The sequence below is a fragment of the Anomaloglossus baeobatrachus genome, chromosome 3 (genome assembly GCF_048569485.1).
Source record: "Anomaloglossus baeobatrachus isolate aAnoBae1 chromosome 3, aAnoBae1.hap1, whole genome shotgun sequence".
Classification (NCBI taxonomy): Eukaryota; Metazoa; Chordata; class Amphibia; order Anura; family Aromobatidae; genus Anomaloglossus; species Anomaloglossus baeobatrachus.
Window position 1 is genome coordinate 135,634,013 of NC_134355.1, and position 26,750 is coordinate 135,660,762.

The 26,750-nt window shown below is 48.6% G+C and overlaps 1 protein-coding gene across 1 annotated transcript in view; it reads left to right on the forward strand.

The window, feature by feature from the left end:
* The window catches only part of LOC142296190 (interferon-induced, double-stranded RNA-activated protein kinase-like), a 166,739-nt gene that overhangs the window by 91,330 nt on the left and 48,659 nt on the right, over positions 1–26,750 (forward strand). The window contains exons 11-14 of the mRNA XM_075339493.1: positions 9,214–9,286; positions 13,302–13,345; positions 16,386–16,434; positions 25,896–25,951. Coding sequence (XP_075195608.1) covers positions 9,214–9,286; positions 13,302–13,345; positions 16,386–16,434; positions 25,896–25,951 — 222 coding nt within the window. The remainder of the gene's footprint in view (positions 1–9,213; positions 9,287–13,301; positions 13,346–16,385; positions 16,435–25,895; positions 25,952–26,750) is intronic.

Here is a 26,750-nt window from a genome sequence, read left to right on the forward strand (position 1 = left end):
GTAACAAGGTTAAGCAAACAATAATAACATTTTTAATAACTTCTTCCCAAGACGGGAGGCACATTTACTTTTAACGTTGCAACGGTTTACAGTTACGGTTTCCGCTCTCTCCCACCCAAGTAACCTGGCCCTGATGCTGCCCCTAAAACCCAGGCAGCACCCCTTGACCCACAGTCCAGCACACGGTACCCAAGCGGGATCTGTCCTTCCCTCCAGAGGGTAGCCACCGGTTCCTTTGGTGGCTGGGCCCTGGCCTGCTCTGCTCAGGGCCCTCCCTCCAACCTGCCTCTCCGGAGGCGGCACTGCGGAAAACGGTAACGGTAACCAACATATTTACAAGCCACTAACGTCTGTGGTTGCCCTGCAAGTTCACGGGCTTGTCCATGGATAGTTCCCATGCATTTTAAACGGTCCCCACGGGGACAACGGTGCCGGCTCCAGCCGGTTGCAAATCAACAAACAAATCAGGTTACTGTTCGGTAATCATTTTCTTCATTGGCAGGACTTTCAAACTTTCAACTTTTCAAACAAACAACCACTCCTTCACATTTGCGGACCCCTTTTACTCATAGAACGGTCTCCCTGTACCTAAGTGGGGGTCTACCTAGGTTGGAACGGGTGGACCTTCGGGGCCCGGTGTCAGTGTTGCTAGACAGTGGGGTAGAGGGAACAATCGGTTCCTCCTCCCTGCTATAGTATGGAGCAGGCGGAGGTGTAGGGGGGCTGGGTACAGGTTCATCCCTGGGCACTGGCACTGGTTCTGGCTCACGGTTAACCGCTTCCACTACTTCTTCATCCACGGGTTGTGGGAACAGTATCACTGGAAGTATCACCGCGCCGTTTTGTGTAGGCCAGTTTGCTGGGAAGTCACCCATCACAGTGTGGATTACCTCTGCCGCCTTTTCCACTGGTGGAGGAACCGGTACTTCAGCCTCTGCCTTCAACGCTGGGGGGCATTTTTTCAGATGGTCCCGAGAAACGGTGGCCAGGGTACCCCCTTGGTCACGACTGATCTGGTAGGTCTTCCCATCGTCCCACTCTGTGGGTTGTATGACGTAAGGGACTTGCTCCCACTGATCATCCAGTTTGTGGGCTTTCTTCTTCCGTTTCAGCACCACATCTCCTGGCTGGAAAGGACCTGCGGGTGCCTTCTGATTGAACCGGTGCTCTTGCTGTTCTCGACTCCGACTGAGGTTTTTCTCCACATACTCCTGGATTTGCCGGTATTGGGCCCTCCTCCGACTTTCCCACTCTGCCGTTGAAGGGAGTGCTTCCGGGGCCTCCAACCCCATCTCCAGATCCACCGGCAGGCGGCCAGGACGAGCCCTCATCAGATACGCTGGGGTGCACTTCGTCGAGCTGGACGGGATATTATTGTACATGTCGACCAAGTCGGGTAACTTTTCTGGCCACATGTTCCGTTCTTCCAGTGGTAGCGTCTTGAGGAGCCCCAGGACCAAATGGTTCATTTTCTCGCACATGCCGTTGGTCTGGGCGTGGTACGGAGTGGTCCGGATCTTCTTGCAGCCGTACAACTGGCAGAATTCGTGAAACACTTCTGCTTCAAAAACCGGGCCTTGGTCAGTCAGCACCTTCTCGGGGTACCCATGGGGTCGGCAAAAATAGGCCTGGAACGCTCGAGCAGCGGTTCGACCAGTCAGGTCCTTAACGGGGACTACCACCATAAATCTTGAGTAGTGGTCTACCATGGTCAAGGCGTAGGTGTATCCACTTCGGCTAGGGGTGAGTTTGACATGGTCTAGGGCGACCAGCTCCAGCGGCTGATGGGTGACTATGGGATGTAACGGTGTCCTCTGGCTAGTCTCGTCCTTTCTTCTCAGCGTACAAGGACCGCACTCTTGGCACCAGGCTTCCACCGATTCACGCATCCCACTCCAATAGAACCGCTCCCTCAACAGCATCTCCAGCTTCTTCCACCCGAAGTGGCCAGCACCATCATGGTATGCCTGTAGGACAGTAGCGACATCAGCTTGAGGAACGATTAACTGGCATATTTTCTCATGGGTCTTCGGGTTGATCAGCTCACGGTACAGCCTCCCTTGGTGTAGGTAAAGCCGTTTCCGTTCTTTCCACAAGCGTTGGGCTTCGGCTGGAGCGGCAGGGTCTATTCCCATAGCACCTTGTTCCACCAGGGTCTTGACAAGGCGGACAGCCGGCGCTTGGTCCTGGGCGTCCTGCCACTCTTGACTGGGCTGCGGGTCCAGATCCACCCTTTGCTGACATACTTGTACCCTCTCAGTAGGCGGCTGGTGAAACGCAGGCAACTCAATCTCCTCGAGGTCGTCATCCTCGCACCCCTCTTCTGACAAATGGGGCATCCGGGAGAGTGCATCTGCATTGATGTTGACACGACCAGCTCGGTACTTTATGGTGAAATCATAGTTGGCTAACCGGGCTACCCACCGCTGCTCCAGCGCGCCCAACTTGGCCGTGTTCAGGTGAGTCAGCGGATTGTTGTCCGTGAATGCGGTGAATTTTGCTGCCGCCAAATAGTGACGGAACCGCTCCGTGATAGCCCACACCAACGCCAGTAGCTCGAGCTTGAAGGAGCTATAGTTCTCAGGGTTCCTTTCGGTCGGCCGGAGTTTTCGGCTGGCGTAGGCAATCACCTTCTCCTTTCCATCCTGGACCTGGGATAGGACCGCTCCTAGCCCCACGTTACTGGCGTCCGTGTGGAGGATGAATGGGCGCCCATAGTCAGGGTACGCCAGGACCTCTTCTCCGGTCAGGGCCGCCTTCAACTGGCAAAAGGACTCCTCATGCTTGTCCTCCCACGACAGTGGGGCTCCGATGGGTCTACCACCTTTGGTCTGTCCCACGAGGAGATCTTGCATGGGGCAGCCATCTTCGTGTACCCCTTTATAAAGCGCCGATAGTACCCCACCAGACCCAGAAACTGCCTTACCTCCCTCACTGTAGTTGGTCTCGGCCAGCTTTGGATGGCAATGATCTTCTCAGGGTCGGGGGCGACACCATCCGCACTCACCACATGCCCTAGATACTGCACCCTGGGTTTCAGCAGGTGGCATTTTGAGGGCTTCAACTTCATCCCGTACGTGGCAAGGGACGCGAACACCTCGGCCAGGTGCTCCAGATGGGCTTCATACGTCTGGGAATAAACAATCACATCATCCAAATACAGCAGGACGGTCTCGAAGTTTAAATGTCCCAGACAGCACTCCATCAACCGTTGGAAGGTCCCAGGGGCATTGCACAGCCCAAACGGCATGCTATTGAATTCGCAGAGCCCCATCGGGGTGGTGAAGGCGGTCTTCTCCCGGTCCTCTGGAGCCACGGCCACTTGCCAGTACCCGCTGGTGAGGTCAAGGGTCGAGAAGTAGTTTGCAGTCCTCAGTGCGGCCAAAGACTCTTCAATACGCGGTAATGGATAGGCATCTTTATGGGTTATCTGGTTGATCTTCCGGTAGTCCACACACATCCGCATGGTACCGTCCTTCTTCTTAACCAGTACCAACGGAGCGGCCCAGGGACTACAGCTATCCCGAATAACCCCCGCCTCCTTCATATTCCTCAACATATCCTTGGCACACTGGTAATGTGCAGGGGGAATAGGTCTGTACCTCTCTTTGACAGGGGGATGTTCACCTGTGGGAATGTGGTGTTGGACCCCCTTGATCTGCCCGAAGTCTAGGGGGTGCTTACTGAAAACCTGTTCGTACTCCTGCACCACCCTGTGTACCCCTGCCCTGTGATGTGTAGGGGTATCATCAGTGCCTACATGTAGCTGTTGGTGCCACTCTTTTATGTCCCCCTGAGGTGGGGGAGTGTTGGTGGCAGGTTGGGGTGTGGATGGGCTGGCTTCATGGATAGTGTGAGGGTCCAGGGTAAGCAGCTTGGCAATGGTGGCATACCGGGGAAGCCTGACTTCTTCCTCCCCACAGTTCAACACTCTCACAGGCACTCTCCCTTTCTTCACATCCACCACCCCTCGGGCGGCCATTACAGTGGGCCAGTGCTCGGAAGGCATGGGCTCCATCATTGCGGGGTAGTCACGCCCCTGAGGCCCTACTGCTGCCCTACACCAGATCATCATCTCACTCCTAGGGGGCACAGTCAATGGAGGAACATCCATCACTCTCACTCCACCAATCTCCCCTCCTGTTGAGCTTACATGCTGGCGGTACATCAGGGCACGGATTTCACGCTGCACAGCCCTCTGCCGGCTCCCCGCCGCTGTGGCGGCCAGCTGTTGCAATAGGGTCAACACATCAGCCATGCAGTGTTCCATCACATTGGTTCCCAGCACTATCTTCGGGTTATGATCACTGGGTTCATTCATGATCACAATCATACCCTGGTGTTGTAGTTCAGCTTGCCCCACTGTCATAGCCACTTGTTTATACCCCACCTGGGTCAATGGAAGTCCATTAGTGGCTATCAACGTTATGCTATTGTCTGGGGGCGCCAGCTCGTCTACGGCCCAATACCGCTGGTACAACTTGTACGGTATAGTAGTTACCTGTGATCCAGTGTCCAAGAGAGCCATCACTGGTATGCCGTCCACAGCCACGGGGATGATAGGGCGGGCCCCGATATATCGGTCTCGCCAGTCCGGGGGGCCACGATGTTCTACTCCTGAGGATTGGCCCGGGGCCCCAGGGGTTGCTCGTTTAACGGGCACTGTCTGTAGTAATGGCCCGGCTTACGGCACTTGTAGCAGATTGGAGGTCTGCTCCGCGGGTTGTTAGCACTTCTCTGCTGCATCCAGGGAACATCCTCGGGACTGTCAGCAAGCTGTATCTGCGCTGGAGGCTGAGATCTGGTCAAAGGTTGCAGTGCAGCAAGGATTTTGGCAAGGTCTCCGTCCATGCGACGGACCTGGGCTGCCAACTCTTCGACTGTGCTGCTTGGGGCTGCAGGCATTACAGAGGTTGGTTTGGCTGAGGCCGCCACAACAGGAGCTGTCTCGACGGGCCACGGGACGGGTTCCAGAACTTCAGCAGCCGGGGGCTGGAGTGCTTTGATAGCCCGCTCTTTTAACACAGCAAAGTCCACATCAGGGTGTTCCAGGGCCCACAGCCGGAGTTGTTTACGATCCTCAGGGGACCTCATCCCCTGCGCAAATTGCTCCACCAGCATCTTGTTGCTATCCGCCTCATTAATAGAGTTCACCCGCTTCAGCGTGCGGAGGGCGGTCTGCAGACGTAGAGCATAGTCCCGAATGCTATCCCCGGCTCGTTGCCGGCACTGGTAAAACTGCATCCTCAGCTCAGCTTCAGTCCGGGTCTCGAAGGCAGTCTGTAGCTTCTCAAAGATGGTGGCTACAGAGAGCCGGTCCCCCTCGGCCCAGGTCTCCGCTTCCTGCTCCGCCGCACCGGTTAGCTGGCCTAGCACTATCGCCGCTCGTTGCTTATCAGTCAGGGGGTACAGCTCCAGCAACGGGTTAAGCTTTTTCCGGAAGGCCTGTAGGGCATCCGGTTTCCCATCATACTGCGGTAGCCAGGCAGCTCCGGGTGCATAGGGCAAGGAAAACGGCATGACCTGAGCGAGCGCGGGGGTCGCGGCACCTCCCGCCGGTACAACCGGGGCTTGGGCAGGCCCATTCCCATCCGCGGGTGCCGCTGCGGCTGCGACCACCGCTCCTCCAGCGGCTCCGTCGGGCGCAGACATCTTGTTTTCGTCCCCCTTAGCTCTTTCCGGCCCCTCCTCTCTCGGGGCGGGGTTTTGGCCTTCGCGCCTCTACTGCTCGAGAAGACGCTCGAGCGGGAACTCTTCGCGCCAAAGATGGCGGCTTCCGAAATTTTTCTGCCGGATACCTCCGGCGGTAACAAGGCGCACCTCTACCAGACGGCAGAGCGGTAAGATCCTGTTCGTGACGCCAAGTTGTCGCGGGCGGGGAGGAGGGTGTCGGCACACTACGCTCACCCCTTCTGCTCGGGTCCGGCAGCTGCTCAGTGGTGGCTCGAGCTGTGGGCCGGATTCCGGGGTTCCTCGAGCGACACTCCTCGCCCGTGAGTGAAAGGGGATTTGTGGTTGGGTGTGGGGGATTGTTATAGTTCGTGACGCCACCCACGGTTGTGGTGATTTCACCACCGCTGCTCAATTCGGGGGTCCCGGGGATGGTGATGCGGAGCAGCCAGGTGTTGTGTTGCCCCTCCGTGGGTAGGGGTTGGTGATCCCGGGGCCCGGTGATGGTTTGTGAGGTGCGGGGCCTGGTGGGCGCAGGGACGCGGGGGCAGCGCTGTGCCTTGCGGCACTGTGGTACTCACTCAGCCTGAGACATGGACACAGTTTGTACGGTAAACCAAACGGCTGGTAGGACGGTCCCACAGACGGCTGCATCTGCACTCCCGGTAGGTGACGGTGATGTCCCTCTTCCTTGCACCTAAGTTTGACTGATGGTAGCGGTGGATTCCCTCCGGTTACCCGCTCCCCGACTGCAATCTGGGCCGGAGGAGCTCTACACTTTGCCCGCAGGCGCTGGCCCTGAGAAACTGGTGCCTTGGCGGTGGCGGTGTCTCTCTGCTTCAGGTTGGGCTGTTGCCGTCAATCGGGACTTGGTTGCTGGGGGATCTACGTCCCCTTCACTGACGGATTCGGCAAATTTGGCGACTCCTAGCCTTGCCGGGGTCCGAGAGGCCCCTGCCCTGGTGCTGACTGTCCTTCGGAACACTGCTCCAGACCACCGGGCACACAGCCAACGGGGTCCTTCCAGGAACTTCCAAACGGTCCCCCTCCAGACAGTCACCGCCGTCGCTGACCTTGATGTTCTGGCCCTCCACAAAGCTGGACCCTTCAGGCTTTGCACACTCTCTGCTCTGTCACCACCTCTTGCTTTCCTCCTTTTCCACTTTTTTCCACTTTCACTTCTCTTATCTGCTCCTCACTCAACTCCGTTGTTTACTCTTGCCCTCCCCGGGCTAATCTCTGTTTACTCAAGCTGGTCCCTGAGCTGACTGCCTGGTACTTCCCGCCTCCAGAGCTGTGATCTCCTAGGTGGGCGGAGCCAACCGCCTGGCCCACCCCCTGGTGTGAATCATCAGCCTCTGGAGGAAGGCAACAAGGATTTCTGGTTAGCTGTGATGTGCCTACCTGGAGTGTGGGGTGTGGTGGTGTTGTGACCTGTGTCCCCTGGCTTGCCCAGGGCGACACACAAGTGCAGAAAGATATTACACATTCACCACGTGAAAAGTGGGCCTGTGTACCCCCAAATGCCAGGGCTGAATTTTAGTCCCAGTCCGGCCCTGCGTAGCCGCGTCATGCACCCAGGCTTCAGAAAGAGGACAAAGATGGCCGAAAAAGGAGGCGCCGACACCGGACAACGGAGACGCCCATAAGGCCCACAGTGCAACCGTTAGGTAAGTATTATAAAGTGTTTTTTATGTTATACCCTCGGCCTGGGCTCTTATATACAGCATTCTGGAATATTGTATATAAGAGCCCGGTGGTGGTGGCCGCAGCTTATAGGCCAAAAAAGTGGTGACAGGTTCCCTTTAAGTGAGACTTTGTAACAGTGTAGAATTATTCTTGTGTTTTCTAGTTTGTGTTCTAGATAGTGATATAGCCTGTCATATAGAGTGTGTGTATATATATATATATATATATATATATATATATATATATATATATATATTTATATATATAAAATCTCGTATAAGCGGTAACAATCGTTTTTGTCCAATAGTTTTTTTCAATTTATAGGGAACATTTTCAGAGAAATCTTACTAATCTTATAAATCACTGATTGTGGGATCTTCTATGGACATTTGTACAACGCAAAAAACCCATTGCTTACAAGAGCCAGACTCAAGCTATGGATTTCAATTGACTAATTATAACAAATGTAGATCACATTTTGTGCTTGTTACATAAATCAAGATTGCATAAAAATACATGTATTTAATGGGATATTTTTAAGTTTAACCCTTTCACCACCCAGTGATTTTCCGTATTTTCCCTCCCTTTCTTCCGAGAGCCATAACTTTTTTATTTTTCCGTCAATATAGCTACATGAGAGCTTGTTTTTTTTTGCAGGATTTGTTGTACTTTTGAACGACACCACTCATTCTGCCAGATATTATGCTTGAAAATAGGAAAAAAATTCAAGTGAAATTCCAAAAAAGTGCAATTGCAAAATTATTTTTTTTTTTTATTACCATGTTCACTATATGGTAAAACTGACCTGGCATTATGATTTCGCAGGTCAGAACAAGTTTGTAGATACCAAACATTTTTTTTTAGGTAGATACGATCTTTTGATCACCTGGTATTGCATCTTAATGCAATATTGCGGCAACCATAAAAAAGTAATTCCGTTGTTTTGATATTTTATTTGCTGCGCCCTTTACCATCAGATTAATTAATTTTATGTTTTGATAGATTGGGCATTTCTGAACTCCTTGATACCAAATGTGTATTTTTTTTTTTATTTATTTTTTTTATGGGGCAAACGGAGGGTGATTTAAACTTTTTAGTTTTGTTTGTTTTTTTTTCATATTTTTAAAAACTTCTTTTTTCTTTACATTTTTTTTATTGTTTTTACTATTATCCTTATTGGTCTTTATGCCTGCAGTGTCTGATCGCTTCTGCTGATCAAAGCGATGCTTCAGCACTGCTCTGATCAGCAGAAATGCTGTGTTACTGTTCATTTGACTGCCGGCATTTACAGGAAGTGAGTCATCAGCTGACACTGCACTTTAATGACAACCTATTGGTGCCCCGTTGTGGCATCACAGGGTCACCATTGTCAGCAGGGAACAGCGTGATCTACGCCAGACCGCGTTAGATCGCGCTGTCAGAGTTTGACAGCGCGATCCAAAGGGTTTACAGGTGTTGGTGGATCTCTGATCTACCCACGCCTGTTAGCTGCACATGTCTGCTGATCAGATCAGCAAACATGTGCGGGACAGATGTGGGCTGACCGAGTGAGCCCACATCAAAGGAAGGGAGGAGACCTAGGATGGGACATGCAGTATATGTACGTCTTAGGTCCTATTAGAATGAATGGTGTGGCAGGACGCAGGATCGACCACCGCTTTATAAAGCCAAAGCTCTTCATAAACCTAGTTATCTGGATCAATGGAGCCCCCTGTGGTCAGACCCCAAGTGATGGGGAAGTTATCCTTTCTCCTCTCTCCATCAGACTTGATAATAATCCTTTAATCCTATTAACCTGAAATGTTCAATTCAATTTTTTCAAAACTAATGCTATTTACTTGAATTTTCCTACAGTCTTATCAGCAAATTTTGCTTTCAGCCATCATCAGAAAGTGGACTGCATAGTTCTGCCACTCCTAATTCTGAGGTAATACACTTTAATGGTTACCAGTTTAATATTTCTAGTGATTTTCAGAGAAGAGATGGCTTTACATGGGTAAAAGGAGGTTGGTATAGACTCGCACTGGAGACAAAGGAGTCAAGGGAAGCTGACACTAGACTCTTCAATTTCTTTAGTTATTGTGCAGATTGTATGGATCACTCTGTCTGATCATTTAGGCAAAAAATCAAGGCCACAAGATACCGACCTTACCATCTAACTGCATTGATTTGTGTGATTAGGGGAGAAAGATGTAGATAAGTGTTTTCAGCCTCAGAAGAGATGTTGACCGTATTCATCTTCATGTCACGGCAGGACAACATTGGAGAATAATTACAGGCATGTGCTTAGCCCTTCACTACTTTAGATCACAAGGGACACTAAAGGCCCCATCACACACAGAGATAAATCTTTGGCAGATCTGTGGTTGCAGTGAAATCATGGACATATTGTTCCATTTGTACACAGCCAGAAACCTGGCACTGATTGTCCACAATTTCACTGCAGCCACAGATCTGCCACAGATCTGCCACAGATCTGCCACAGATCTGCCACAGATCTGCCACAGATTTACCTCTGTGTGTGACAGAGTCTTAAAGGCCCAGTCACACACAACGACTTACCAGCGATCCCGAAAACGATGCGACCTAATAGGGATCGCAGGTAAGTCGCTGGGAGGTCGCAGGTGAGATGTCACACAGTCAGATCTTACCAGCGATGCAGGAACAATACAGATCGCAGTAGCGACCTGTATAACGATCTCAGCAGTCACTGTGACCCTGTCACACAGTGTCAAACACAGCGATGCGTCCTGCCCAGCAGGACGTCGCGTTTGAAGAAAATGACCTGGACCATTCAGCAACAACTAGCGATCTCACAGCAGGGGCCTGATCGCTGGTAGGTGTCACACATAACGAGATCGCTAACGGGATCGCTACTGCGTCACCAAAACGGTGACTCAGCTGCGATCTCGCTAGCGATCTCGTTATGTGTGACAGTACCTTAAGGCTATGTGTTCTGGTTTGTCAACAAAACTGCAGCCTTTTGGCAAATGTAAACATTGCGTTTGTCAAAAAAACACGGTCAAAATGCATGAGTTTTGACCGTGTTTTCATTGCGTTGTCATTGCGTTTTGGCCGCGTTTTGAGATTGAGAAGTCAATGGGTGGAAAATGCAACAAAACGCAATGAAGTGACATGATGCTTTTTTTTACGCAACAATTTTGACAAATATTTGTCAAACAAAATGCTGCCTAAAAGGAAAAAAAAGCAACTTGCGCATGGAAATTTCTGATTATTCATAGACTTTGCTGCTGAAGCAAATTGCATGCACTTTGTCCATGACACAGTGCAGTTTAAAACACAAGAAAAAAGCAAACGTGTGGGCTACATACGCACGCTGCATCTTTTTGTGTTCACAAACTGCAGCCAAAACAGCAGCCAAAATTAAGTCAAAACTGCACCTTATCAGAGAGAGCCTGGAAATGTCACAAAAAATGGTTTAAATTGTAGGTACGTTTTCGGTGCGTTTTTCACAACATGCGTTTTTGCTGCATTTTTGTGACAAATGTTGACAAAAACGCAGGAAGAATGAACGTGCGCATTTTTTTTGTCACGAACTTATGACAAATAGAACGCTGACAAATAAACTGCAATGTGAGCATAGCAAATCTGACTTCTCATAGACTTTGCTGGGAAGTCAAATGTCAGAAAGTTCTGACAACAAAACTGCAACCAAAAACGCAGCAAAAAACTCAGCGTGCGCATGTACCCGTACAGTCTTTTTTGTTTTAGTTCACTAATCGCCAAACATTAGTATTAGTCTCTTTAGTAACCCAGACCACCTGAGAGTTTGACTTTAAACTTCTTTATAACCATAGAACGCCAGGAAAATTGTTACTAGCCACTTTACTACCCTAGACAACATGCAATAATGGCAGTAAATCAGTTTTGCACTGTCAAACTGTATGTCCTCAAATGCTGCTATATCTCTAAAAGCACAAATACCGATGGTCCTCGCCCTCCCTGGGTCCAGCACAGGATCTCCAGGGCTGCTCCAATCTGATTTCTGGCTGCAGCTTTGATATCACATCTATAATGTGTGACGCCCTGGACACCCCAGGGGTCACAGGTCACTACACATACCATATACACCCCCACCTCAGTAAGGTACCACCAGTCAACCAAAAGACCTGATTGCCTCCCTCAGAGTCAGACAGGCACACCAGGTGGGCGGAGTCAAGCGGAAAGACAACCCCCCCATACCCGAGGAGTCTGCTGGCCTGAGGCAGGAAAACACAAAGAGATTTAGTTTAGAGTTTGGAGAGTGAGGAGCTCAGTTCTGCTTGGGGCCTGGGTTGGAGCCTAGGACCCCAGATCAGTCAGGCAGGCAGACGGTAGTGGCCGCCTGCAGGAGACCGGGAATACGACCAGCGGAACCGTAAGGTACCGGGGGAGGGTAGTGGCCCGCCGGAACCGAACCGGGGAGCTAACTGGATACCGGAGCACCAGGCAGGGTACTCAGACCCCGAACTAGGCTACAAGCCACCACCATGGTCAAATTAACTGATTGCGGTCTGGACCTCAGGGGTTCATTCCCACCTAAGTCCCGATTTGAAGGCAACAGCCCAACCCGTCCAGATAGAAGCCACCGCCAGAGGCCAGAGATCCAAGGGCCAGCGCCTGCGGGCAAACGGGCTCCTACGACACATATACGCCGGGAAGCAGGCTACCAGTGCCCAGGCACAGTAGCCAAAATCACACACAGGTGCAGGAGAAAGGCGGACATTACCAACCTATCTGGGGGAACTGCAGCCGGCTGCAGGCCCCGTTCGTCACCCCGTTTGGTTTACCAGCGCCTCCAGTGTCTTGTATCTGAGTGAGTACATCAGTGCCCTCAGGCACTGCACCGCGCTGCGCCACCACACTGCGCCCCACACCCCCGGCCCCTCGCTAATCGGACCCCGGGACCAACATCCCCTACCCACGGAGGGGTCAACACCTAGCTGCGCCCCTACACCGCTCCCGGGAGTCCCCGTACCTTCACCGCAGTGGAGGAGTCCACCATCACCACAACCCGTGGGTGGCGTCACGAACTTTACAAAACAAACACCCTACCCCCCCCCTGCGTGCACCGCCAATACACCCTTCCAGAGCAACGTGACCCCCGGGTCCGGAGGCGCTCGAGCCACCGACACGCGAGCCCGGACCCGAGCGGCTCGGCGGTCGCAGCCGAGGCCGCAGGGCGGTACAAATGCATATCACCACTGCAGGCAGTCACTGAGCTCAGCAGTTATGTTAGGGTAGCTGTCACAAAGCATCGAGCTTCAGCTGTGATGTGGACTGTAATCGGGACGCCATCAATGTAGCCAGTAAATCAAGAATAGAGCAGAGATGGATAATCAGCCTTGGACCTCAGGAAAGTGAGTACAATCTGTGTGTGTGTGTTGTTTTAGTGTTTGGGGACATAAAACTTTAACCCCTTTTAACTTTTTCATAATTCTTTTTTACCAAGAACTATGACATAAAAACTTTTATTAGCCTAAACCACAAGGGCGGCAATTTGGCTCAGTGGTTTGCACGTCACAGCTCTGCGGTCCTGGGTTCAAATCCCACCAAGGACAACATCTGCAAGGAGTTTGTATGTTCTCCCTGTGTTTTGTAGGAAACTAGAGTACCCAGAGGACACCCATGCACATCCAAAGACATGGATTGGGGATTAGATTGTCAACGCCAATGGGGACAGTAATGATGATGTCTGTAAAGCGCTACAGAATATTATGGCGCTATAGACGCACGCATAATAAAAGAAAAATAAAAGGTTATTCCTTTACCCTTATAATCCAAAATTTAAAAAAAATGGATAAATCCCTATGTCACCTTAGACCAGCAGCAATTATATTGACAATCCTGATCATGAGAAATGTACTTAATCTAGATCTAGCATTGTATATGTCACTTTCTAATTATTTCTGCACTAAAATAGTAATGTTTTCTATTTTCAGCCTACGCCCAATGCTTCAGGACTGACACCTTGCAATGTTCCGAGGTAATGTCTTTATCATTTAAGAATTTTTATGGACTTTATGACTGTGACGCATATGTCTAACAATGCATCCATGGCATAGACAGCACTGATGGCATATGCTAGATAAACAATCTGCAGTCAGCCTGAAAGCTTGGGCCCCTTTATACTAGCCAACTGTGTACGTTAAAGGACCATGTAGCCAATCAGCAATGCGTTAAAAAAATACGACTACTCAGATGGGCCGACCGCACTTTTGTGCATACAGAATTATCATGAATGCAATCATTCTGCATGTGTTGAATACAATTTATCTTTGCAGCACTTGTCCTTTTTACATAGGATGATGTGTTGCTGCATGCTTAGAAATAATTTCACCCTTCTGGAGCAAGGCCTAAAGGATATCCATCACCATTCTATGGCTGCCTTTTTGTTTAGCAAAACAGTAGGCAGCCACATATAATTTATTTTTACCAATATAATTCATTACTGTAATGGGCTAAATGTTTACCAATGACTTCCTAAAAGACCCAGCGTCAAAAATGCAAACATAAGTGGACTCCTGCGCTGTCGTAAGAAGATGGTCAGCAGTAATGCTTAAAGGTGATTTTATTACATGTTTCAGAGATCACATCTCCTTCCTCAGATAAGTCACACCTGTACATCATGTACCGGTGTGATTTATCTGAGGAAGGAGATGTGATCTCTGAAATGCGTAATAAAATCACATTTAACCATTACTGCTGACCATCTTCTTATGACAGCGCGGGAGTCCACTTCTGTTTGAATTTTTGACGCTAACTCCTCATGGTGCCTGTTGCAGCCGTAACTTACACACTTTCAATAGCAGTTGTGACTATTTTCACAACTGTATCAGGTGAGCACATCTGATTTTTTCCTATAAACGTTTGTAGCGTTAGTACCCTATTAGCGCCTTTTGTCTTTTTAGTCTTCTTCAAATTGATTTTTCCTAAAAGACCCGAACTTTTTAGGAAAAGTCAAATCCGACTTCTGGCGGAGGTGGCAAGAGGGGGCGAGAGTTTGGATGTGTGGTTTGAAGGATAAGACAGAGTCAAGGGTTACTCCAAGGGAGCAGACTTCAGTACAGGGAAAAGTGTGATATAATTTATTGTGATAGATAAATCGGGTATGGGAGTTAGGTGAGATGGAGGAAAGATAAGGAGTTCAGATTTGTCCACATTGAGTTTTAGGAAGCGTGATGAGAAGAAGGAAGATATGGCTGATAGACACTCCATAATTTTGGACAGCAGAGAGGTGACATCTGGGCCACAGAGATAGAGCTGAATGTCATCAGCATATAGATGGTACTAGAAGCCATGGGACTTTAACTTGTCCCAAGCCAAAGGTATAGATGAAGAAGAGTAGGGGTCCGAAGACAGAGCCTCGAGGGACACCGACAGAAAGAGGGTGGGATGAGAAGTAGTGCGGGAGTGCAAGATGTTAACGTGCGGGCGGAAAGTTATGAAAAGATCCCTGTGAGGCCAAGAGAAGAGACGATTTGTATTGGGATGCAGTGTTCAATTGTGTCAACAGGAGAGGACAGGTATAAAAGAAGGAATATAGAGAATTGTCTGTTAGATTTGGTGGTAACCCTTTAATAATTTTGGACAGGGCAGTTTCAGTGGGATGGTGATGATGGATGCCAGATTGTAGGTTGTGAAAGAGTGAATTAGATGAGAGGTGGGAGGAAAGTTCAGCATAAACATGCTGTTTGAGGCTTTTGGAAGCAGACGGCTGCAACAATATTGGGCGATTAATGTATGCAGAGGTCAGGTCGAGGGATCCCTTTTCAGGATATGCGTCGTGACATTTTTGAAAACAGAAGAGAAGTTACAGAAGTTAGCAATAGGTTGAAGAGATGGGTTATGGCTGGCATGAGCATAGTGGTGAGGTTGGGGAGGAGGTGGGATGTGATGGGGTCAAGTGCACAAGTGGTGAGGTATGATTTTCCAGAGGAAAAGAGTAAGTTCTCCTTCAATGATGTTGAGGAAGATTATGGGGGAAGAGCAGTGGTCTGGTATAAATAGGGGTTATGGTGGTTGAACAATAAAGACTTGCCTTGTTTGGTTGATCTTATGTTTGAAATGTGCGGCAGTCTTCAGCAGAAATGAGGGAGATCGGAGGGGACAGTGGAGGGTGGAGGAAGTGTTCAATGACTGTTTGGGGTTGAGGGATAAAGAAGATACGAGGGTTGTGAGGTAGACCTGTTTGGCAGAGATGAGAACCGTTTTTGAATGTGAAAGTCACTTTTTAGAATGCAATGAAGTCTTCTTGCAAGTATGTATTTTTTTCCAGCGGCATTTCATAATCCTTCGACACTTGCCAAAACTTTTTAGTAATTGTTATTGTGCCAGGGCTGTCTATTGACTTGTCCCACTTTGCCATGCACAAGAGGGGCAACGGGGTCAATAGCTGAGAGTGCAGCATTGTAGAAAACGGTAGCACTGTATCGTGGAGTGAAAATATGGAGGTCAGCAGTAGATTAGTTAGAGTGTGTGAGTGTCAATTTATATGAGGTTTCTGCAGAAGTGTGCTAGTTGCTGGACAAGGGTGACAGGTGAGGAGGACAAGGGTGAGAAAGGGAGTAGATGGTGGTCAGATAGGGGAAGAGGGGAGGTTGTGAGGTTAGATAGGGAGCAGAGGCGGATGAAGATATGTATGTCCGTCTGTGTGAGTGGCTGTGGAGTACCAAATGGTATGGGTTATTTTGGCCATTGAATTCTCCTAACAAGCACTTTCCTTTGGGACACCCTGGTTGGTGATAATTATTGATTGCTATTATTATGGCTGCCATTAAGGATATAAAATTAATGACTATACGTGAGGTATGTAAACGAGTAATGTTTTCCAGTCTCTGGAAGAATATTGGTAACTTCTTGTAGAGCTCGATTTTAACTTCATACTTTGACTTTAAAAGCATAAGAGCCAGTTTTCTGAGAAGCAGTGCGGTGTACGTGTATCATTGCATTAAAAAAAATGAGCTTTGATGATTATGTGATTTTCCTGTCATAATGAACATGTGTTTTCTGCCTTATTCTTCCAGCCAAAACCTAAATAATGGACCAAAGCAACCAATAACTATAGATTCTGGGGTAAGATAAAATATTTAAAATTGTAAATAAAAGATACAAATAAGACAAAAGGTGCATAACATCAGATAAATATTTTTAATGTATTTGCTTATCTATTAGATGGGAATTATTCCATTAGGTAGTGCCAGTCCTGCTATAGGTGTATAAACCCTATTAGCTCTCGCACATTCATGCCCTGAGTGTCAGCAGCATCTAAGGTGCACATTCCCAGGGGAAAGTCATTCTGACGATGGGTTGCCATGGTAGCAGGGATCCCTACTGAATGTTGCCATTTCTGCCATGTCGGTACTTCCTAGGAGGCTGTCATTTTAACTATATACTGCAATACATTTGTACTGCATTATGTAGAATAAGTGAGCAGATGATCATAGGTACAGGTTACCTAGTGGAACTTAAATAAATAAAATACATTTTTTATCCAATTAAAAAAAAAATCTAAAACAAAAAAGCTGAAAATTGGAATCGCCTTTCCCCAGTTACAAAAAAACCCAAACATGTTCGGTATCACTACATCCGTATTATGCTAAACTACCAAATATAAAGTTATTTATTATTATTATTATTATTAATAATAATAATAATAATAATAATAATAATAATAAAAATAATAGTATAGAAGATCTTACTCACCACACAGCATAAAAGACTTACAGTACTTTAGGCTGTGTGCCCACTGAGTTTTTAGTGATTTTTTTTTTTGACCCCGTGCATTTTCTATGCATCAAAAACAGAGTCTTACAGTTCCAGCAAAGTGGATGAGATTTATAGAAATCTTCTGCACACTGTGCTTTCCCACACTACGTAAATGGACCTGCATTGCGTGTCTCAACTCTGCAAAATGTAAATCTCTTTTGCGGGTACGCAGTGTTTTATGTGCGGATTTTCTCATACACTTAAAGATGTGGAGAATTCACAGGTAAAAAAAACCTTTTTTTTTTTGTTTTAGTGCATTCACTGTGGAAACGCAAGAAAAACTTGCTTAATCCACAGCTAAGTATATTAATAAACTATTGCCAAAGCCAAATACCAGGAGGTATCAAAAACAAATCAGCTTTGTTTAAAGGGACCCAATCACCAGGATTTTCCTATATAAACTAAGCCCATATAATGGCGCTAGGATGCTGATTCTCTACATACCTTTAGTTGTCAGATTGGAGGTATAGTTTTTTAAATACAGGCATGTAAAGTTACAGAAATGTACATTTTGTTTGATTGGCAGCAGCAGCTGAATAGCTAATATGTTGGTCAGGTTTTGTTATCTATTCCCGCCACTGTCTGTTGCCTGGCCTCTGTAGATGCTAGACTGTATGGGCTCCATCCAGGTATGAGTAATTTCTGTCACATGATAGGGGCGTGTTAGAAATGCAGCCCATACAGTCTAAACATCTACAGAGGCCAGGCAACAGACAGTGGCGAGAATAGATAGCAAAACCCGACCCACATATTAGCTATTCAGCTGCTGGTGCCAATCAAAAAGCTGTACATTCTGTAACTTCACTTGCCTATATTTCAGAATGTATATATTCGATCTCACAACTAAAGGTATGTATAGAAAGAATCAGCATGATAGTGCCTAGTTTATATAGGAAAATCCTGGTGATTGGTTTGCTTTAAAACATGACAGACCAAAGAGAGACAAAAGCTGTAGCATCAAAAAAGCGATAAAATCTTATGTACAGAAACACACCAAAATACAAGTAACAATTTACATGCTAGGTGCAGAAATGGTGCAGAAAAGCTTTTGGTGACTTTTTGATGTTGTAGCATATTTTGTGAACATAACTTTATTTCCAAAATCTTTGTGTGGTGCCCTGGACAAGCCAGGTCGTCACAGAACAACACCAACACACCCCACACCCCGGTCAGGCACACCAAAGTCAAACACAAAACCCTTGTTGCCTCCCTCCAGGGGCTGATATCCACACCAGGGGGTGGGCCAGGCGGTTGGTCCCGCCCATTGAGGAGTTCACAGTCCTGGAGGCGGGAAAACAGAGCAGTTGAGAGGAGGAGAGAAAAGAGATTAGTTGTGGAGGAGAAAGTGAGAGGAAGTAAAGTGGTAGTAGAGCACTCTGAAGTTTGTCCGGGTGTGTGGCCCGGACGGAACAGCAAGGTTGGCAGACAGTGGTGACCGTCTGCAGGAGAGGCCTATTGGAGCTAGCCGTAAGGACCGTGGAGGGGCGGTGGCCCGGCGGTACCGGACCGGTACGCAAAGAGAAGCCAGCACCATCCGGCAGGGGCTTACGGACCCCGACAAGGCTAGGAGTCACCGTGAATTTGTCAAATCAGTTAGCGAAGGGAACCTCCTGGGTTTCCCAGCAGCCAAGTCCCGACAGAAGGCAACAGTCCAACCGTGAGAGGGAAACACAGCCACCGCCATGGCTACAGTTCCCAGGGCCAGAGCCTGCGGGCAAAAGGGGCTCCTTCAGCACATATCCAAGCTGGGGGAGCGGGTTACCGGTGGGAACCCATTGGAGCCGTTGACACTACACAGGTGCAGGGAAAGGCAGTCACCATCAACCTGCCGGGAGGAGAAACACCGCAGCCGTCTGTGTGACCCGTCCATCCAGCCGTGTGTTTTACCGAGAACTGTGTCTTCATCATTGGCTGAGTGAGTACCACCGTGCCGTGCGGCACAGCGCTGCCCCCGCGACCCTGCACCTCACCAGGCCCCGCAACCCGCCTGCAATCCGTCCTACCTACCCCTCACCGGGCCCCGGGACAATCCCCCCCCCTACCCACGGAGGGGAGAAACAACAACCAAGCTGCTCCCTGTCATCGCTCCTTGGATCCCCGTCCAGAGCAGCGGTGGTGTCACAATCTCACCACAACCGTGGGTGGCATCACGGACAATATCAAATCCCCAAAACCAATCCCCTTTTCACTCACGGGCGAGGAGCGCCGCTCGAGTCCCCGGGTTCCGGCACGCCGCTCGAGCCACCACCGAGCAGCGGGCAAGCAGGCCGCAGCAGTGCCGGACCCGAGCAGTGGGTGAAGCGCAGCGCGTCCTCCTCCGCCCGCGACAACTTGGCGTCACGAACAGGATCCTACCGCTCTGCCGTCTGGTAGAGGTGCGCCTTGTGACCGCGGAGATGTCCGGCCGAAAATTTGGAGAAGCCGCCATCTTGGGCGCGAAAAATTCCCGCTCAAGCGTCTCCTCGAGCATTGGAGGCGCGAAGCCCAAAACCCCGCCCCTGTAGAGGAGGAGCGGGAAAGAGACTAAGGGGGACTGATGGCGTCTGGCCGCATGTAGCTGAAGCTGTGGAAAAGCGGGGACGCCAGGACTTCGTGTCGAAACCGTTCCTGGAAAGTACCGCTACAAACATGTCTGCTCCGTCCGACTACGCAGAAGTTACGGAGCCGGTGCCCGGAACAGCAACATGGCTCAGGGCCTGAATGGCGGGGATCTGCCGACGCTACCGGAGTCAGATATGTCTGCTGATGGAGCAGTGGACCGCGGAGGTGGAAGCGGTAGCCGCGGTCGCCCGGGTGTACGGAATGGAGGCAATGATGGAGGAGCTGGTGAGTGACCCACGCCCCTGTGTCCCCGAGGGACCGGCCACTGCGGCTGAGGGACCCGGTCTACCCCTGGCCCCCACGCTGCCTACGACTTCCCCACCCGTGCACCCCGCTGATGCTGGTCCGTCTGGCGTACGTCCCCTCGTAACAGTAACCGAAAGAGTGGCGAGCCCGGAGACTGCGGCAGCTGGCGGCAACCCGCCTGGCGCAGGGTCAGATGATAGTGACTCCGGACCTGACACAGAGCCTGTTTCAGAGGAGGACGAAGGAGTCGACGCCCTGGATGGCATGGAGGCCACTTACATTCCCCGGAGCGGAAATAACGGATACCGGGCGGCCCTTCCTCGTCGCGCCTGCTATGCACTGGAGGGGCTGGTGCCTGTGTTCTTCCACCCAGGGCCGGCAGAGGATGATGAAAGCGACCAGTGATGGCAGTGGAGCCCCGCTGCAGTTGTCCCCGTTGGGATCACCAGTAATGTTTAAAGTTTCTATGAATGAAAAAAAAATGATTACCGAGAATGTTACCTGATTGACCAACCTTGATTAGAACCGGTCGTTGCTGGCAACTGGTCCCCGTTGGGACCCCCTTACACCCAATACGTAGAAACTGCTACGGACAAGCTCGAGAACTAGCAGGGCAACCACAAACTTGTGGCATGTAAATAAAAAATGTTTTGTTGGCTTTACCGTGACCGCCTCCGGAGAGGCAGATTGGAGGAAGGACCCGCAGTGGAGCAGGTTGGGGCCCAGCCACCACCGGAACCGGTGGCGATCCTCTGGAGGGGTTCAGGGGTCCCCATGGACGCGGGTCCCCTGAAAAGGACAGAACCCGCTCGGGCAACTTGGTGCAGGACTGGGGTCAAGGGGTGCTGCCCAATTGCTTAGGGGCAGCATCAGGGCTAGGTTGCTTGGGTGGGAGAGAGCGGAAGCCGTTACCATTAGCAACGTTAAGCATGTGCCTCCTGATGTGGGAAGAAGTTAATATAATTGTAATGTGTTTACCGTTTATCTTTTTCAGTTGTGAAAATAAAACCGGTGATGGACGGGCAGCCTGCGGACGGTCTGCATTTTACTAAGGGGGAATGTGGCGCCCTGGACAAGCCAGGTCGTCACAGAACAACACCAACACACCCCACACCCCGGTCAGGCACAGCGCTGCCCCCGCGACCCTGCACCTCACCAGGCCCCGCAACCCGCCTGCAATCCATCCTACCTACCCCTTACCGGGCCCTCGGGAGAATCCACCCCCTACCCACGGAGGGGAGAAACAACAACCAAGCTGCTCCCTGTCATCGCTCCCGGGATCCCCATCCAGAGCAGCGGTGGTGTCACAATCTCACCACAACCGTGGGTGGCGTCACGGACAATATCAAATCCCCAAAACCAATCACCTTTTCACTCACGGGCGAGGAGCGCCGCTCAAGTCCCCGGGATCCGGCACGCCGCTCGAGCCACCACCGAGCAGCGGGCAAGCAGGCCGCAGCAGAGCCGGACCCAAGCAGTGGGTGAAGCGCAGCGCGTCCTCCGCCCGCGACATTTGCATATAACAGGAGAGTGTTACATGGTATGGGACTGTGTAATATCAATTACTATATGTTTCTGATTTTAAGACACAGTTTTTTCTCCCCAAAATTGGAGGGAAAGTGGGGATGAGTCTTACAATCCGGTTATAGCTTACTGAGGGGGCGCAGTGGAGTGGGGTCACAGGAGGCAGGGTCGCAGCAGAAAGAAATCGGCGGCAGCACGGCATGTTGTGGGCCCGAGGCTGGGAGGAGGGAGTATCACAGCTCGGTGTAATACGAACGCCATTGATCTCCGGTCAGTGGATGAGATGGACTTCAGGATGATGGCTGCAAAGGCCGAGCTGTCAATCTGCGCATGTGCTGCTTCCAACACAATGGAGTTCATGAAAATGACTCTGAAGGCGACGCACACTTGAGATCTCAGTCCACTGATTTATCTGCCTCCACAGCCATTATCCTGAAGTCCATCTCGTCCACTGACTGAAGATCAAGGCATCCTTATCACGACGCCGAGACACCCTCTCCTCCAGCTGTGGTCGACCTAATTCAGCTCCTCCACACCAGCCAGTAATCTACTGTATATCTGGATTATAAAACTGACTCAGATTTTAAGACTGACCCCCTTTTTTAATATCAAATTTTTTTTTCTATTTTTTTCCTCACAATTTGGATGCATCTTATAATCCGCAAAATACAGTACTCTGCATCCGAACCTGCATTCTGACATCATCACATCCTTTTAAATCTGTATTATCATTAAAATATTTAACTAATTAATTGAACACACACATTTAAAAACATGTATTACAAACAATGCAAAAAAACTATTACAAAAAGATACTTCAGTGTGGATTATCCATTTTGCTTTTGTTTGCATCAGGAATTTATTACAATCTCCACTTGGTTCCTACCTGCAAACCACAGTCCATTCCTTTCCGCGTTATGCATTTCTTTAATATATTTAAAAAAAAAACTTATTTGACCCAATACCAGTTTGTTTTGATTTTTCATGTTCACTAAATCTCATACTGATATTTTGTATTGTTTTGCTAATATAGTAATAATTGTATGGACAAAAAAATAACACAAACCACAAATTTACTTTTGTAATTCAAGACCTTATACTGTGTGAACGATGCCACCTAGCTTTATACAATGGCCAACCTGTATAAACTCACAATAAGTACATTGTCCACATGTGAATTTTCCCATAGGAAACAAACGATCTAATCATGTTTCGGGAGGAATTTTTAACCTACTAGTTATTAATTCATCTATGAAATTGTGTCCGCCTCTGGAAGATAGGGGTTATCTTTCTGCAATACCTCTCAAATCCATATCTTGTCTTATTAAAAGCTAGTATTTTTTTTATTGTTGAGCTAATTAAATTATCTATCAGAAACAAGTTTCTCCTTATTTTTTGTTCATCAGATCTTTTGATCTTTTTGATTAAAATGGTTAACCTTTTCCACTATCAGGGCCCACGTTAGAGCAGGGCAATCTGGGCAGTCTCACAGGCCGCCCGCTCCCCTCCCTTGGGTGCCCTCCTGTGTCTACAGTAGGAGCTACACTGATAATAGCTTTATGAGTGTAGCTTTCAATTTGGAGACTGCTTGAGGACCTTTGGTGACATCATGTTCAAGTGATTGGTCATGTGACTGTAATGTCAGTACAGGTCTTGTACACTGTGGAACTTCAGGACCTTTGGTAATTTCACTGTCAGAAGGGCTGAAGAGTAGTGACGGGCGAACCCGGACTGTAAAAGTCCATATCCGCGTGGTTTAAAACGTACCCGAGTACCTGACTCAGGACCGGCGTTCTCTGGCAACTCCAGGAAATGATCTGGGTTTGGCAACTCAGGAAACAAAATAAAAAAAATAAAGGAAAAATAAAGAAAATAAGAATGAAGCAAGTGCTTCATACTTACTGAGTCTCCGGTGTGGTTGCAACTATTTCTGAGGCTGCTAATTATCGCTTATCCATATTCACTGTTTTCCCCATCCACCAGCAGTTCCGGCGTCTGTGATTGTTTGTAGTCAGACCATGTCCCCACTCTGAATGGCAGTGTGTCTGACTGCTGCCAATCAGAGACCCTGTCTGCGGGTCCCTATCGTGGTGTAAAATAAAAGAAATAAAAAAATTGGCATTCGATCCCCCTATATTATGATATTCCACATATATAAAGCATACGGCTATATGGTACAGTCCCCATCCATGTGCTTGTCTTGGCTGTGTATCAAAATAAGAGGAATCACATGCAGCTTTTATTTTTAATTAATTTAAATAAATAATTTAAAAAAAAAACAAACAGCGTGTGGTCCCCTCAGTTTGGATACCCTGCCATGATAAAGCCTGACAGCTTGGGGCTAGGGAGGCCCATGCATATTGGGGCCCCCCAGCTTAAAAAAAATCAGCCTGCAGCTGCCCAGGATTGTTGCATTCATTAGAACCCAGCACTTTGTCCTGCTCTTCCCGATTGCCCTGGTGTGGTGGAAGTTGGTGTAATGAGGGGTTAATCGCAGCTCACAACAGCCACTAAGCCCTAGATTAGTAATGGGAGGCGTCGATGAGATCCCCATTACTAATCTATAAATAAAAATAAATAAACAAAAACACCGAAAACATCCTTTATTTGAAAGAAAATACAAAAAAAACCCACTCTCTTTCACCCCTTTATTAACTTGAAAAACACCCAGGTTCGATGTAATCCACACAAGGTCCCACTACAATCCTAGCTCTGCTATATCTGAAGTCACAGCTTGAGGCCAGAGAACATTACCGCACACTGTAACTTTAGGCAGAGACTGAGCCATGCGATTAGCGGTGACGTCACTCAGGTTATTTGCGGTCATAGCTGCAGGTTCCTCCACCTGTGACTGCAGGTAACCTGACTTCAGGGGACATCAGTGAACTCAGTGACCACACCAGGGCAATCTGGAAGAGCCAGGTAACGTGCCGGAATTGTCACATCTAATGGATGCGACAATCTTGGGTGGCTGCAGGCCGCTATGTTTCGGCTGGGAGGCCTAATAAGCATGGGTCTCAACAGCCTGAGAATACCAGCCCCCAGCTGTTGGGGTTTCTCATTGTCGTGTGTCAAAATTGGGGGGACTGCACACCGTTTTTTTAAATTATTTATTTAAACAATTAAAAAAAAAAGTGCCACATGCAGTTCCTCTTATTTTGATACAAAGCCAAGAAGATAAGCACACGGCTGCGGGCTGCAGCCTGTAGCTGTAGGCTTTATCTGTGCTGGATGTCATTGAGCAGACCCTATGCCAATTTTTTTCTTTATTTATTTTTACACCAATCTACAGGGACCTGCAGACAGCGTTTGCAGTCAGACACCCTGCCATTTAGCAAGGGGGTGCTGTCTGACTGCAACTAATCCCAGACACCAGGACTGCTGGTGTGAAGGGAAAGCAGCGAATATGTATGAGGCTAATGAGCGGCCCGAAAGCAGTTACAGCCGCTAATGCTTGTCCATCTAAAGGTACTCTGCGTATGTGTGTACACATATGTTTGTGTATATGTGTGTGTAACATACAGTGTTTTTGTCAGTGTTTGTATGTAGCATCCATTATGAATCACAGATGCACAGAAGAATTCATAGGTGTAAACATGTAGAGAATTGCCCAACGAACAAGCAAAATGCTGCTCATTCATTGTCATCGGGTGATTGGAATATTTATGGATGAACAAAAATCCTTGTTCTCAGCAGCATACAGTGCTGTGTATACTCCAGATGTGCTGCTGATAACATGATACTGTATGAAGACAGATTGATCTATTGGTGATCGTTCTGTGCTCATCATAACCAAAATAAAAATAAGTCTATTCTCGCCAAAGCTGCTTGCACAGTTCCAGAGGTGTCGGGGCTCACATAACGTTGTGATGTCACGCAAGCCCCACTTCCAATCAGTGCCGGCTTCTTTTGCCCCGCCTCCGAACACAGAATCAATCAACAGGAAGTGAGTAGCAGCACTCACTTCTTGTTGATTAGCTCATTTGTCTGAAGGCGAGACGACAGAAGCTAGCACTGATTGGAGGCGGGGCTCGTGTGATGTCACAACGTTACGTGAGCCCTGACATCGCTGGAACTACAACTGGCAGCATAGGGGTTTTTTTTATTTTTATTTTGCCTGGGGGAAACGTGGAATTAGAATGGGTTGTCCTAGTAGTGGACAACTCCTTGAAGATGCATCAAGGAGATTGCAGTATTATTTTTTTTTCCTTATTGAAGTTAATGCTAGTTACAACAGAGAATGCTCTGTTTTGGAGGAAAAAAAATTCAGGGTATTCTACAACCCCACTTGGAAAATGTGCAGTAACATGCACATGTAAATATACTTTAGCACATCTGTATATAATTAGAAAGAGATTAACTGAATGTCTAAAAAAAACTTCTCTGTTTATATCTAGGAAGGATCTCTGCAGCCTTCAAGTGCAATAAGTGGTCATCCAAGCAGAACACAAAGGTATCATTCTTATTGGTTTATATGTAATGAAGGATATATGCAGGGGTGTAACTTTTAGGACCTACTGTAGGTTACCCCTAGAGCTGTAGAGTGGAGTGTGGTGGTAGTCATGGGTGAGGGATCTATTCTGGACGGCCGGCACACTACATAGAAGAGCTAGTCCTGGCTGGGTATGGGGACTTGTGTTGTATGGGCTGTGAACCCGTGCAAGTTGTTCCATACAAACAGCAGTACTTTACTCAACGGTTCATACTCTGTAACAACTCAACACCTCAAATAGTGGGCACATATCTTCCAGCATGCTGCAATTCTACAAGGTATTTTCAGACACAGTCTTAGTTCCTACTGGGTTGCTTCATATTTTACTGTTGTTGTCATTTCCAGCACAACCCAGCCTAACGCTACTGTCCAACTTGTGATGGTCACTCTCCTTTGCAACAGCTTCACATCTAGTCCCCTTACCTGGATTACAATTAGGGGTCCCATCACCATGGTCAGAGTAAAGCCTTACGCTAAGGCTATGGTTAGAGGACTGGTCACTAGCGTCCTGTCCTCAGAGTTCCTTCATTGTCTAAGCTTTGAGGCCACTCAAGTGGCCAGGCACCTTGACAGTTAGAGGTCTGGCCACTAGAGTCTCATCCTCTGGCTCCTATTGCCTGTTGTCACTACGTTTAAGGATCAGTTTCTAGTCTTCACGTTATTCTCATTTCGTGTCTCCGTCAACACTCAAGGATCACGCTAGCTTCTCTCCAGTCCGCTTTGCTGCCAAACCACCTTCACAACCCACAGACTATCAGTA